At 48.0% G+C, this 14,618-nt stretch overlaps 1 protein-coding gene across 1 annotated transcript in view; it reads right to left on the bottom strand.

The window, feature by feature from the left end:
• Positions 1-13,149, bottom strand: part of Zc3h12d (zinc finger CCCH-type containing 12D) — a 28,980-nt gene extending 15,831 nt beyond the window's left edge. Inside the window, exons 1-2 of the mRNA XM_020173190.2 lie at positions 12,399-13,149; positions 4,800-5,183 (exon numbers count right to left, since the gene is read on the bottom strand). Of these exons, the coding sequence (XP_020028779.2) occupies positions 4,800-5,183; positions 12,399-12,841 (827 nt within the window). The 5' untranslated portion in view covers positions 12,842-13,149. The remainder of the gene's footprint in view (positions 1-4,799; positions 5,184-12,398) is intronic.
• Between the last annotated feature and the right edge of the window lie 1,469 nt (positions 13,150-14,618).

The following is a 14,618-nucleotide window of genomic DNA, read 5'->3' as shown; positions in this document are numbered from 1 at the left end:
GGATGTGAAACTGTCAGGTGTTTTCCCTTCAAACTCCACACTTCAAGTCCCGCCTCTTCTAGATTTGCCTACAGGATGTGAAACAGGTTGGGTGCTTATGGGTTCACCAGCCCCGCACAAGGACATTGGCCACAGTGGCTCCTGAGAATCTGCACACTTCCCAAACATTGCTGCCATGCAGCTTCTAACAGACTCTCGGTGAAGGTCACCTTCTTTTGGAAAAGTTGCTGGACATTTTCTTAAAGCTGGGTGTCTAGCAACTCAGGTGTTCAGCTGAGTGACATAAGCTGACATTTCTTCTTCTATCTCTCTCTCATAAACACACACACACACACACACACACACACACACACACCCCTCAAAGGCACAGGGATTGTACTTGGAAAGCCACGTCTGTCCATCAGAGCCACCATTCAATGCACACATGTGACCTGAGGGGCCAGCAGCAGCAGCAGGAGTGAGTCCCATCAGGCCTCTGGGGAAGAGAGCTGGGGCCTGGCACATCCTGTCTGCAGTTGGTAGTTCCTGGCAGAGCTCTAGTCAGTCCAGGCAGGCTCTAGCCTCTAGGGCCAGAGTCTCCCACCCTCAGCCCTTTCCAAAGTCAGATGGGTAAAGAGCCACACGTATGGAATACAGGCAGCCCTGGAAGGAACAATTAATCCAGCGCTGGCCCTTACTGCTCTGTGTCTTCGGGCAAGTCCCTTACTCTCTCTGAACCTCTGAAGAAGAAGAGTAATCCCTTGTAAGAAAAGCTGGGCACGAGTGGCTTTACACCTATAATCTTAGCTACTTGGGAGGCTGAGGTGGGGAGGACTGTGATTTGAAGCCAACCTGGACAAATAAGTTGAGAGATCCCATCTCCAGAATAACCAGAACAAAAATGAACTGAAGGTGCCCCTCAAGCAGTAGAGTGCCTGCCTTGTAAGCACAAAGCTCTGAGTTCAAACCCCAGTCTCACCCTCCCCTTACCAAAAGAAGGCACAGAGGGTGAGGTGGGAAATGGAACTCACAGAAGCTACACAGCTCCTGGTCAGCTGAAAAGCCCCAGCTGCACAGCCCCATGGCATGGCCACCTACATTCAAGTTCAAATGAACTAAAAGGACATGAAATTTAAAATTCAGGTCCTCGGATGCACTGGTCAGATTTTAAGTGCTCAAAACCCACATGAGTCAAGTGGCTACCGTAGCAGATAGTGCAGGCCTAGAAAGTTCTATCCTCACAAAGCTGTCTTAGGCGGCCCTTCGGTGCTGCACTACGCTCCAACCCCTGCCTCTGACCTGTTTTCCTACAAGGACACAGAGATACAAGACCATAGGGCACATTCGAGGCCTGGCTTCCCAGGTGCTGGACTGACACTCACTACTTTGCAACTTAGAATTCTCATTAATTGACCCACTGCTTATGAAATGATAAATGGAGCCATTAGTCCTGTCTATAGGAGCCCAGTGGACTCCTTGTGTTGTTACAATGAGGAGACAGGGGTTTTTTTAAGTTCATTGTGAGATAGCTTGAACACACTGTGTTCCTTCTATTCAAATGACTTCAGGACAGCAGCCCAACTTCAATGTGCTCTGAACAAATACATTCCCATGACTTGTAAAAAGTCTTTGACCTATAACCACTCTGCTGACCCACAGAGAGCAGCCAGCACAGGCCTTCTGGATTCAGCCATAACCAACGGCCTTGGGTTAAACATCCTGATAAACTCAGGAGACAAGCCCGTGGAAATGTCTGCATAGGTTGGCCTGGACAGGGAGTATACCTCCAGAGGTCAGGTCTGATGTGAGGCAGTGTTGACCTTGGCCAAACACTGCAAGTCCCTTCCTGGGCAACTGAGAGGGTCACATTCAAGGACTGATAGGCACCCTATCATTCTTTGTGTTGAAGAGGGTAGGTGACTTAAATCCTGAAAGACAGAGGCAAAAGAAGTCCCTGGCTATAAAACAATGTAATATCAATAATTTCTCATTCTACATCAGCGGTCCCTAAGATTCTAAGGATCACAGGTCCTATGAGTCTCTATTAAAAACTGCAGAGATTCTAACAGATAGCTGCACACACGTGCCACACTGTGTTATCATTTCAAGCCACTGTTGGCTTTGAAGGGACCAGAAGTGGAGAATGCAGGGAAAAACAAGAGAACAGACTCCCCTAGAGCTTCCAGAAAGAAACACAGCTCTGCCGACGCTTTGATTTTAGCCAGGAACCCTGTGTCAGACTGCTGTCCTCCAGAACTGGAGGCGATTAAATAAATGCTTGTTGTTAGCCAGTAAATAAGAGTTGCTTTGAGCTGCCCGAAAGCAATAGAAAAGAAGTAGAGCACAGTCTGTAAGATCACTGGAATATGACTTCTGAAAGACAATGAGGAAAAGTGCTGCCAGTGAAAAACCAGCTTACTGCTCTCTGTCAGCAAAGGCAGAGACCACCACAGGCTGCAGGAGACAGAAGCACAGCCAGCAGGAGACACCATGGAGGATGCCATGTGGAAGCCATGCTTCTTGTCTGCTCTTGGTAGAAAGGACATGTGTCACACTCAGTCTGCAAGCTCTTCCTAGGCCAGACAGTGTGCTAAGCAGCCTCACTTTCCAAAACAAAGGACAGAATGTCTGTGAGCATGCAAACCTCAGGGAGGATCTTCAGAAACCACTTTGAATTCTAAGGTGAACAATAATGAGACACCAGTTCAGGTTTCAATCATAAATGTTCTCTGTAAAGGGCCAGCCTGTGCTTGGGTCTCTCTGAGGACCTGGCAGCCGTGGGGCACAGGGTCTCGTTGAAATCCCCATTGGAGGACTGAGTAGCTAGACATCGTTATAGGAGAAGGAGCAGCAGGGATGGAGCGGAATCTCTGGTCCCCACTCTCTCAGGACTTGCCTTTGATGGGAACAAGTAAAGTTCCCCCACAATCAAGTGATCCTAGAACAGTTTGTTTCTTTTTCTAACTATTGGGATCCAGGAAACAAGGGGCAGGGATGTTTGTGGATGTGTGGGTGAATGTGTGTGTACATATGTCTGTGCATGCCTGTATGTGCACACACAGAAAACACACTCTGGTTAATTGAGGTGGTGCGTAGGCAGCAAGTGTATAAAAACACTTAGTGCACATTCTTTGCACTAAGTCTGAGTAATGGTTTCTTTTTGTAGCCCACAGATTGAGCAGGAAAGGACTAACCGATTACAGCTGTGGGAGGTGGGGGTGGAGGTGGTGGGACCACATGGATTTAGTCAGGACACTTTATGGTCAGGTGCAAATACAGGACATGGTTTAAATTTCAATTTCAGGCAGCAACAGAGACTCTTTCCACCAGCATCCTCACATAACAAATCCTAAAAATATTTTCTGTTCCCACAAACAGAATGCTGTAGCCCCCCAAAGTAGTCTTTTTACCCTGTGGCCATTCTGCTGTTTTGATTTGGAACTAAGGAACTCATATCATCCTTGGGCTGGGAAGGGCATTGACTTACACGATGATTGACTTACATTCAAAGCTCTCTTTTAATTGATGCCCCATGAGAGAAGAGCTTTGCCTGTATCTTTGAGAGGCCAAGACCCCTCTCAAACCCTTCCACACTTCCCAGGACCCTTAGAGCCTATGGATTCTTAAATGTCCCTTTAACACACCAGAGATCTTAAATTGATCAGGATCGCAGGCTTCTCTCTCAGGTGGAGAGGGGCATGGGTGAGAATGGAGGGCGCCCCCTCCCCCACCACACCCAGTTCTTGAGTTCCAGAAAGAAGTGAATTTCCATCACCTGTACAGATATCAAGGCCAGGGAGACCTGGGCAGCTAAAATGGAGCAAAAATTCTTAGGACACAGCACACAGGGGGTACGGGGACAGTCCCCAAGGCTGAGCCATGTCAGGATGAACCATTCCAAACTTCTGTCCCCAGAGGAAACTCAGCGTTGCCTGTTGACACATTTGGAGCTGCTGATAACTGCTTTTCTGAATTCCTACCCATAATTCCACCTTTAAAAAGGGAAGCACATATCTTTACAGCTGTCAGTGAACAATTTCCTATAATTCTACCCTGTGCCCAGCTGTAATTCAGCCGAGTGGTGGGAGGATCCCATCCCATCCAGAAGTAAGCTGTGGAGATCCTGTCCCAGCAGAGCTTAGCCAGCCAGGCACCATACCATGTGATACTCAAATCCCCAAACGTTTCAAGATGCCAAGACTCAAATGGTCACATTGTGTCTATCTGCAGCTCAAAGGAGGAGCGGAAGACCAAACTCTTCTCTCAACTGCTTGTCTCAAAGCTAACAAGGGAACTGCAACCTCACGTCCCCACCAACTCTGCAGCTTGCAACGCCATTCAAGTACTCCTTCCCATTTGATCTCAAATTCTGAGGGTAGCAGGAGAGAACTCTACTGGCCGTGTGCACAGAAGAGGAACCAAGTGTCTCTTGCTTTCCCACAGTCACGCAGCTGGCTAGGGAAAGAGTCCAAAGAAGGTGACATCTGTCAACATCTGAGCCTGGGCTCCTCCCCATTACCCCTTCCTTGTCCCAAGAAGGAAGCTCCTCTGGATGGATCTAATAATTGCACCATGATTCATGCAGCTTCAACTCTCATCCACTTAGGGAAGCTTACTCCCATGTTACAGATGGAGAAGGTGAGGCTCAGAGAGATTCAATGACTTGCTTAATTCACACACCTACTTAGAAGAGGAACAGGGATTCGAAGCTTGGTTCACTGGCCCCAAAACTTTGGACCAAGCCACAGAGAGGAGGACAGTTCTCAGGGTCCCCAGGCCCCACCCCCAGCTTCAGGATGAAGAAAAGCAGGATATGCTACCTCATTGCCACGTTGCTGCCATCAATCACAATGGGCCGCAGAGAACTGGCCGGGTCGTCACAGTCCTCTTCCAAGGCTGACCTCACATCCCGCTGGGCAGAATCTGAGATCCTGCAGGAGCCCCGGGGGACAAGCAGGGGCCCAGTGCTGCTAACTGAGCCCTCCTGGGGCCCAGGGCGGCTGCCTGTCTGGATCAGTTCCTGCAGCACATCGTTGACCAGGGCTTTGTCACCCAGCTTGGCCAGTACCCTGACCACGTCCTCCCGGTTGTAGCCCAACTTCTGGAAAAACTCCATCTTGCTTGAACGCTCCATATTCTGCTGGCCAGATCCCGGCACAGGTCCTGCTCCTGGCTTCCTCCTGGCAGAGCCCCACAGGCATGAGCTAAAAAGCAAAAGCATCCAACAGGTGTTTTCTGGGCTGCCGGGTGACTGTATATGTGCTCCTCCCTCCCAGCTTTATCATTCAGGAAATCACATTGAACCTGGTCCCCCCTGGGGACTTTCAGTTGCTCATTGTGGCTAGGGAGCCACAGATACAGTCATGCTGCTTTTACTAGTGTGTTCTCTGAGGGCTTCAGTCCATCCCCCGTGCCCACCAGAGCCCGGGTGGCAGGGGCTGAGTAGGGCACCCAAAACTCAGGACAGGCCAAGGAAACATTTCTGAGGTTCTGATGGAGCTGAATGGTGTCCACCCAAATACCAGAACTTCAGAGCATGGCTGTGTTTGGAAGAGAGGGCCTTTAAAATGAGGTCACTAGGGTGGGCTCTCATCCAAAGACTAGTGTCCTAAGAAGAGGAAATTTGGACACAGACACATGTAGAGGGACGTCTGTGTGGTAGGGCAGGGTGAACAGTGGCTGTCTTCAGACCAAGGAGAGAGGCCTCCAAAGGAAACCAAACCCACAGACACCTTGATCTGGGACTGCCATCCTCCAGAGCTGTGAGACACTGCCATGAAAGCCCCCAGCCTGTGGTGCTTTGTTTTGTTCTGACAGTCCCCGCAGACAATATGGGAGGAGGGGGGCAAACTGCAATGTTCTCTTCCCAGGAAGGTGGCACTGCCTCCGAAACTCAGCTCCATCCTCTGGCACAGCTTTCATCCAGACCACACCAAACCTTGAAAATAGAAAATCCTAGCCCAAATTCCTCTTTGAACACCCTTACTCGGCCTCAACTTGCGGGGCGGTGAGACAAAAGGGCTATAATCTAACAGGTGTTTTCAGAAGGAAAAACCAGTAGGAACTCTGGGTCTCTCTTTTCTACCCACAAAGACTTCTAATGCAGGCATACTCGTGAAAATATATTTACTGTGACAAATTCAAACAATACAGAAGTATATTCATGCCTGGTGCCCCCAGACCCCCCCACCACTAACCATCTGTTTGTTTCTCCCCAGCAAATGGTCTATGCACTTACTCACGTTTTAATAGACGCACACACAAATATAGGTGTAGCGTGGTTTTGTTTTCTTTTTACATAAATGATACCATTCTCTATACATGTATATTGCTCAGCAACTTGCTTTTCTTATTAAAAATGTGTTTTGGAAAAGATCTTTCCAGATCAACTTGCCTCTTATGCTGCCTACTGCATCCCCAGCATCTACAACTGTGCCTGGCACAGTTTATTGGCTCTGAATAAATGAATAGTGCATGACTCTCCAGGGTGTAACCATGATGGTCACCTTCCATTTTCACTGTTAGAACTCCTCCCTGACATGTCTCTCTGCTTCTGACACGTCTCTCTTCCACCCCATCCTCTTTTCAGCATTCCAGGTTCTTCACCTCTAGATCAGCTGAATCCTTAGCAGCACACATATTTCTGGCCAAGGCTGTCACTCTGACATTGTGTTGTTGTGCAGGGGCTGGAACAGAGCTCACAAGGTTGGAGCCTGGCAGGTGCAGAGCACTGCACGGCTAACCTTGAGGCCTCTGCTGCAGTCCCCACATGCTCATCTTGGCCCTCTCATGGCAGACACCACCACTGAAACCCTGAAAACCCTAAGATTACTAGTCCCTTCTAACTGCCAAGGTCAACAACATGGTCACATCCTCACCCCATCCGACCTTGGTGCCACTTTGCACCCTACATAAAGGTATGTCATTTATGTTACTGCACCTGGGGGCTTATTGCTATTTAAAAATAACTGCATTTTTAAAGTTTTTAGCTTTAGTTTCTAATAACATACATTTCAATAGACAGATACAGCCTTCATAAACCAACGCTCTTTGAGGTCCTTAAAAATTTAAGAGTACAGAAGGATTCTAAAACCAACCTCCTCAGCTGTTCCAACAGGACAGGTATTTCCACATAGGTGTTTCCTTGTAGGTGGCCTGTGGACATGTCACCATTCTCCCTGGACTGCTGTCCAGAAAGCCTGATGTCGACGCCTCAGCCTGGCCCTCTTGAACCAATCTCCCCGTGCTACTCAAGCCGTACTCCCACCTTCTTCTCCTATACCTGATATGTTGTGCCTCAAGCCCAACTTGTATGCTTGTAGCTGGCTCCTAGACCACACCATATTCCTAACACAAGTCTGACCCTATCACCTCTGCTTAGAAGTATCCTCCGACCCCCCAGTGACTGCAAGGAGCACCCCAAATTCCTGAGCAGGCCAATCACCTGTGTCATGACATGGCCTGACCTTGTCCACCTCACTGCCTACCAATGGCCAACCTGGCCCTTTCTCTTGAGCCACACTGAATCTCTTCCTGCTCCCTGAGTATTCCAGAATGTTTCCAGGCACGTGCTTTTCTTTCTACATGAAATGCTCTTTTTTGGCTTAGAAAACTCCACGGTTCTACTCACATCCCTGACTCTACAGACAGAATGAGAGCTTGGTCATCTCACTGATCACAGCACACAACCTTTGTATAACACACTCAATTGTCATTTTTCTGTTTCTCAAGTAACTGTGAGGTACTCAGGCATCCTGACCTACTTCACCTCAGAATCACCAGCACTTGGTATGGTGCCTAGCATATCTGAGGGGTTTGACAGATGTTTTTTTCTTTAATAAGTGACAAAAGCTGGAGTTCACTTCCTTCCTTAAATATTTTTCCTTGGCCTTCTAATTGAAAGGTATCACCCAAACACCCAAAGAAGACACCTCTTCTCTGCCTTCCTTCTACATCCAGTGGGTCATGCATTGGTTTCTTGGACATTTCCCATGCCACCCTCCCCTCCACACTCACACCAGCACTGCCTCGTCCCCTCACTGCTTCATGGAGCAAACATTTGCTGATGACCTACTTGACACCAACATTGTGCTGGCTTCCAGCTCCACTGAAATAAAACAGGACACAATCTAATTCCAACTTGTTTGTCCTCTACTCTGGAAAACAGAGCAAAACTGTAAATAACCGTTGTAAAATGTTTTGATTGTTTTATGTGCTTTCAAAATACAGGTAAGGAAAGACTTAGCTTCCTTTGATAGGACAGGAAAAGTCAGTGAAGTCCTCACAGGACTGGGCAGGGAAGGAAGACCTGGCTCTGACAAGTCAGAGAAGGGTCACCTCACCATTCAGTGACTCCCGTGAGGCCATCTGAAGTGCTCCAGTGTCCCCACCCCAGTCTATTCACCATACCACACCTAACGACACGAATCATGCCAGTCCTTTGCTCAGATCTCCTGTGTTGTCCCCCAAACTTCCATGTCCCTCCATACTGTCCAAAGTAAAGGTCAGAACTCCTACGGGTGAGTCAGGGCATCACAGCTGGTCTGGTCTTCTTGTCATCTTTTGGCCATGTACCTGTGGTATAGCCTCCCCTTTTTCTGTGACTTATGACAATTGTCTCTTGTGGCTGTGGCCCAGCTTTGGGCCAAACTCCAAGCAGGAAGAGGACACTCCTCCAGCCTGACAGCAGCCTCACACCCAGGATAAGTTCAATGGCCTAGAGGCCTTTACGTAGGCTCTCCCAGTGACCCGAACACGTGTTCCCTCCAGCAGGCTAAGCCCACTGGCCACTGTCACATCCTCCGAGAGGCTTCCCAATCCTCAGGCATGCTCTGTGGCACTTGTTTTAGTTTGGAAGAGAGAGAAAGACAGTGCAGGCAACAGGAACACTGAAGTCCATATTTGCATGGCTCTTCGTGGTTTCCACATCACTTTCACACAGAGACTCTTCAAATTCCGGTTACTCTGAGTGAGGGGACAGGCTAAGACACAAGTGTTCCCTTTTCATGGGTGAGGAAACTGAGGCTCAGAATAGTACAGAGGAAAGATTACACAGCTAGTAAGTGGCAGAGACTGACCATAGGTAGGTCCCAAAAATTCTTTGCCACTTTGAGTTGTGCTCAGAACAGAGGCAAAAATGGAAAAACCAAAATACAATGAGTGACATCTCTGTGGCCACAGAGAAGCAGCTGTGAGAAGAGTCTGTTTGTTCTGTAATTGTGCATTCATTGTGCCAGAAGTGCAAGCATTTCTAAGATGAAAAGACTTGGGTCTTTGAAGTGGGCAGGCAGAGTGGCCACATGAAGCCCTTGTCCACAGCTGTACCTTTCTACGGAGCCCACAAGCTACCACCCATGACTCCTTTTCAGAGGAGACTTTCAAAAGGTTGTGTGTGGGACAAGACTGCTGTTTTTAAACAAAATTAACAGAAAGAATTCACCTATTTCAGATTCTTTTTCCCCTTTGGGACTTTGGGCTGGGTGTGGCAGTACACACCTGTAATCCCAACTATTCAAGAGGCAGAGACCTTGAATATCAGGGTTGGATGCCAGCCTAGAAAAAAAGCTTACCAGATCCCATCTCAACAAACAGGCCAGGTGTCACCAGTAGTGCACATCTGTAATCCCAGCTACATGGAAAGCACAGGTAGGAGATTGAGATCCAGAGAAGCCAGCACAAAAACACGAGATCCGATATGAAAAATAACTAATGCAAAAAAGGCTAGAGGGCATGGCTCAAATGGTAGAGTGCCTGCCTAGCAAGTGCTAGGCCCAGAGTTCAAATGCCAGCACTGCCAAAAATAAACAAAATAAGTAATTTAATAAATTAGTTAATAAAATACAATTTCCCTCATTTCCTTTTAAAACAAATTTCTCCTACATCAGGGAGGACTCAGGGGTGGGGCCTGTTCTTTGCCCCCCACCCCACCTGGTGACAACCCTGCCCTGGGATGTGACAGTCCTTGAGTGCAACCCCCACTTGCTTGATTTGCTTTTCTATTTTTAAGTCCTGAAAGTGTGAACAACTTCATGTCAGTGTTCTTCCTCAATCTTGACTGGAAGCCACAAACAGCACAGAAGGTGGTAACGAAATCTTCAAAGTTGCCCCATGAGCTCTTGTGGCAGTCTGGTCCCAACACTTTCTTCCCTATAGTTAGTAGTCAAGGCCACTGTCCCATGGGTACACTTTCTGGTAGACTCCAAGGTCAGACTAGAAGCAGACTGCCTAACAGACAGAAGCAAGGGAAGGGAGGGAGGGGCTGGAACCTCACAGGTGGGTGAGGAGAATCAGACCAGATGGGTTTCTTCTAGAATCAGCCAACCCAGGCTGAGGACCCCCGGGTCTAAGGTCTGTAACCTCTGACTGAAAGACCCCTGAGGAAATAAAAGAGAGACTGAAGGCAGAGAAGAAAGAGGGGAAGGAGAGGTCACAGAAAGAGGGACATGGAACTTACTATGAGAAAACAGAGGAAAAGAAAGGGTTGGCGACTTACCCAGGGCTCCAGACTGTTAAACAGGAGAACTGTCTTCGAAGGACTGTGATTCTTGTCGCCCAGACTCTGACCAAACGTCTCCCAGTGGCCAACTGCTGTGAGGCCACAGGACAGGGCCCCAAATGTGTCATTCACCTGGCCCCTATCCCCTGGTGGCATCTGCCAGCTTCACTGAGAGAGGACAACCTGCCCCAGCGCCTCAACAGAAGCCAGGCAAAAGAGTTCTTGGTCGGCTCAGATCCCAGGCACTTGGCAGAGCTAGCTGTCAGCTTGATTTTTGTTCATTAGATTTTGAGGAAGTCACAGAGAAGCAAAGGTTTCAGCCTAGTGTTTTTGCTTTTGCTTATTTTAAAAGACAAATTGCAACATTTTTATTTATTTATTTGGTTTTTTTGGTGGTACTGGGGTTTGAACTCAGGGCCTCACACTTGCTAGGCAGATGCTCTACCACTTGAGCCACGCCCCCAGCCCAAATTGCAACATTTTTAAAACAAATTTTAAATTGTGGTAAATTATAGCAACATAAAATTTGCCATTTTTGTCACTTTTCAGCATACAACTCTACAGCATTAAGTACATTCATGAGGTGGACAACTCTCGCTAGCATGCTGTCCAGAACTCTTCATCCTGGGGCCGGCAGAGTGTCTCGAATGGTAGAGCACCTGCCTAGCAAGGGTGAAACCCTGAGTTCAAATCCCAGTACTGCCAACAAAAAAAAAAGTGCCCACAGCAGATCTCTCCATCCTGTAAGATCGACACTCTGTACCCATTCACACCCCCTGTCTGCCTCTGGCAACCATATTTCTACTGTATATGAATTTGACCACTCTGGATACCACACGAGTGGAGTCAGAATCATGAAGCATTTCTCCATTTGTCAGTTTATTTACTTGGCATAATGTCTTCAAGTTTCATCCATGTTGTATTGTACCACATGTCCTATTTTCCTTCTTTTTCAAGGTCAAATAATATTCCACTAGGCGTGGACTCCCCACTTAGAGGAGTGCACATGGTATTTCAGTCCTGAAGCACATCCCAGAGCAATATTCTATACATCACTGTATTCTGCACCGTGGCCCATGTATGTGCCAGGTGTTGGCATTTAGGGTGACCTCATCTGGCCTCCAGAAAAGTCCATCATCTTGGGGACAAAGCTGAAGTTTCCATGGCTACAGGGAATTAGCTGAAATTATCTTCACTGCAATCAGATTAAGATTCGGTTCACTTTCCTTATGGGTCTGCTCAGAGCCCACAGAGTCCTTGTCTAGAAAGACTGGGTTTGGGGACACTGCCAAAAGTTTTCTGGTCTGTGTTCAGCCAAGAAATCAGACACCAACAAAGCCCTATCTAGAGAGCAGAGGCTTTCGTGAGCGCAGAGATGGGTCAGCTGGACGCCTGACTTCCTAACGTGGAAACAGCTGGGAGCCGAGCACAAGTGGCTCACGCCTGTAATCCCAGCTATTCAGGAGGCAGAGATCAGGAGTATCACAGTTCGAAGCCAGCTCTGGACAGATAGTTCTCAAGACCCTATCTAGAAAAAACCCATCATAAAAAAAGGGCTGGTGGAGCGGTTCAAGCAGTAAGAGCACCTGTCTAGCAAGTATGAGGCCCTAAACTCAAACCCTAGTGCCACCGAAAAAAAACAAAAAAGAAGGAGACAGCTGGGAGGGCCACCTGGAGGTTTCACTTAAACTGAAGAGCTCACTCTTTCCCCTGTAAAATCCTTGCTAAAATTGAGCAAGGATTGTGTCTAAAGGAAATTAAAGACCTTACCTTATTTTTGTAATTGGAGCACGTCATGTAATCACAGGTGTGCAGGCTCACACTGACGTGAGGACTGCTCTCCCACCTGCCCCAGGGTTCTAGCCTCTCTTCGGCCACCTCCATGACTGACATCAGTCAATTGACTGATGTCACATGCACTCACCAGCAGGGTGTGTTCCTCCTGTCCTCAGTGGACACTATCCAGCTGCCCAAGCCTTCCCACTGACACTGTCCTGCCAGCAAGGACCTGGGCCCTTCCAGGGTCCCTGGAGTCAGGGGAGGACAGCAACCCCGGGCCACATCGCTCTTCTGCTTCCTGTGTAACGAGTCACATTTGGCTACGATGATAATTAGGCACTGAGTTAAAAATAAAAGGAAAGGAAGCAAGCAATCGGACGAGGGAGGAGGACCCGAGGATTGTGCCTCGGCATGAGTCACCCGAATCAAAGTCCAGCCTCCACATGCAGAGTGAGCGCTCCTGAGGGCGACAGCATGGCCTCTGCGCAGGAGAGCTGGGCTGGGCGGGTCCAGGAAGAAGAGCTTGAAGACTCCACGGGGGGCCCTGCTACCCCAAGTTCCCGCTCCTGCCTGCAGCTGGAAGAACATCTGCTCTGAGATGCTCCCAGGGGAAGCAGGTGCTCACAGCTAAACCAGATGGCAGCCTGCAAGAGGGACATGTCAGGGTGAGGGACAGAACAGGGCTGCACCTGGGCATGGCAGACACTCATTCCTTCCTTCAGAAAGAGAGGAGTGTCAAGCAAATCATGAAGTCCTGTGGGGCAGGGGACCAAGGCACCAGCTCCCTCTTACCTGGAGTGGACAGCTGCTTCTCTCTCTGTAGCAGGTGAAGTCTGTCCCCAGGCCACATGGCCACAACTTCTGCCGTGCAGGCAGCAGATACAGAACTGTTTAGTTCCCAAACTTGGGGGTGCTGAAAATGAGAAAAGACACAGTAAACTACACATCAGCCTATGTCCCACCAACACTGCCTCCAGCAGTGACCTGCCCAAGGACACTCTGCCAGGGATTCAAGCTTGATTTAGAACCTGTGAGTGGGTGCTGAGGAAACAAGAATGGCCCAATTTACCTGGAATTCAATGCTCTGTTTATTTCTTCCTCACCTGTCCTCAACCATTTGAGGCCGTCTAGACCATTGAGACGCGTGTGAAAGGCTATAACTGAAGGAAAACCTACAAGCTTAATGAGAAATCACTTACAGAAAAGAGTATTGTATTAGAAAGCTGGATTAAAACAGACACTATAGTAAAATACCAACCCTAGCTTTAAATTTTCTACTAACAACTGCCATTTTTTTTTTTACTTCCTACAGTATATTTGGTAGGTTATATGAAAGCGTCACAAAGAATCATTCCCATTTTCAGATGAGGTCATCAGGATTGAGACTGGGAGACTAAAGTGACCAAGTTCACTCAGTAGGTGGTCAAATAAGGATTGGAACCCAAGGCTCTTAGGCCCCAAAACCTGGTGTTTTGGGTTTTTTTTTTTTTTTCTTGGTGGTGCTGGGGTTTGAACTCAGGGCCTCACACTTGCTAGGCTGGAGCCACTTGAGCCACTCTGCCAGCCCCCTCCAAAACCTGTTCTTTATACAACCATACTTTGTCTCTGAGCAACCAATTCCCTGAAAAAGTAGGCAGAGTTTTCAAGAGGAATATTCTCCTATACTAAATTTTAGGAGAAATGTAAATCCTAACACTGACTATGATCACATTAGACAATGTCTTCAGCTCTGGTCCCAAAGATGATACCAGTGTGGTCTCCAAATGTCCATTCTTCCTTGAAAGCCCCAGCAAAGAGGGAACTTTATCCCTCACCTCAGGGCAGCCATTTCCATGGGGCAATGAACCAACATTGTGCACAAGCCATGTTCTCTGATTATCTAACCGAATAAAGCAGCAGACATAGAGACATGTACTCCCAATGCGCTCCTTCCAAACACAAGATGACTGAGCCACAATTTTCTTCAGTATGGAACAGCAATAAGTCAAAGAAGGAATCCTCTGAAGAGACCATAAGCACCACCTTGCTGTGCACTTAATAAAAGATGAAACTGGGCAATGGAATTTGAGAATCCTGACCTGTGGGCTGGCAGAGTGGCTCAGGTGGTAGAGCTCCTGCCCTGCATAAAAAAGAATCCTGATTGGTGGCCAGCCATCAACTGCACTTCTGTACAGGACAGGGACCAAGTAGGAAGCATCAAATAGTTTCCCCAAAATGACAGGGGAATCCTCTCATTTATCAGAGTAGAATGTATTTGATGGACGTCCCAAGAATTCTGTGTCTTAACTCGTGGGGACATTATTTAGATTAAAAAACTTGTTACTCAGTTGTCTCCATTAAGAAAAGAACACCACGGTGACAGGTC

Source organism: Castor canadensis, chromosome 1 (genome assembly GCF_047511655.1).
Source record: "Castor canadensis chromosome 1, mCasCan1.hap1v2, whole genome shotgun sequence".
NCBI classification, from domain to species: domain Eukaryota; kingdom Metazoa; phylum Chordata; class Mammalia; order Rodentia; family Castoridae; genus Castor; species Castor canadensis.
Note: the sequence above shows the minus strand (reverse complement) of the source record. Positions and strands in the feature narration are given on the sequence as shown.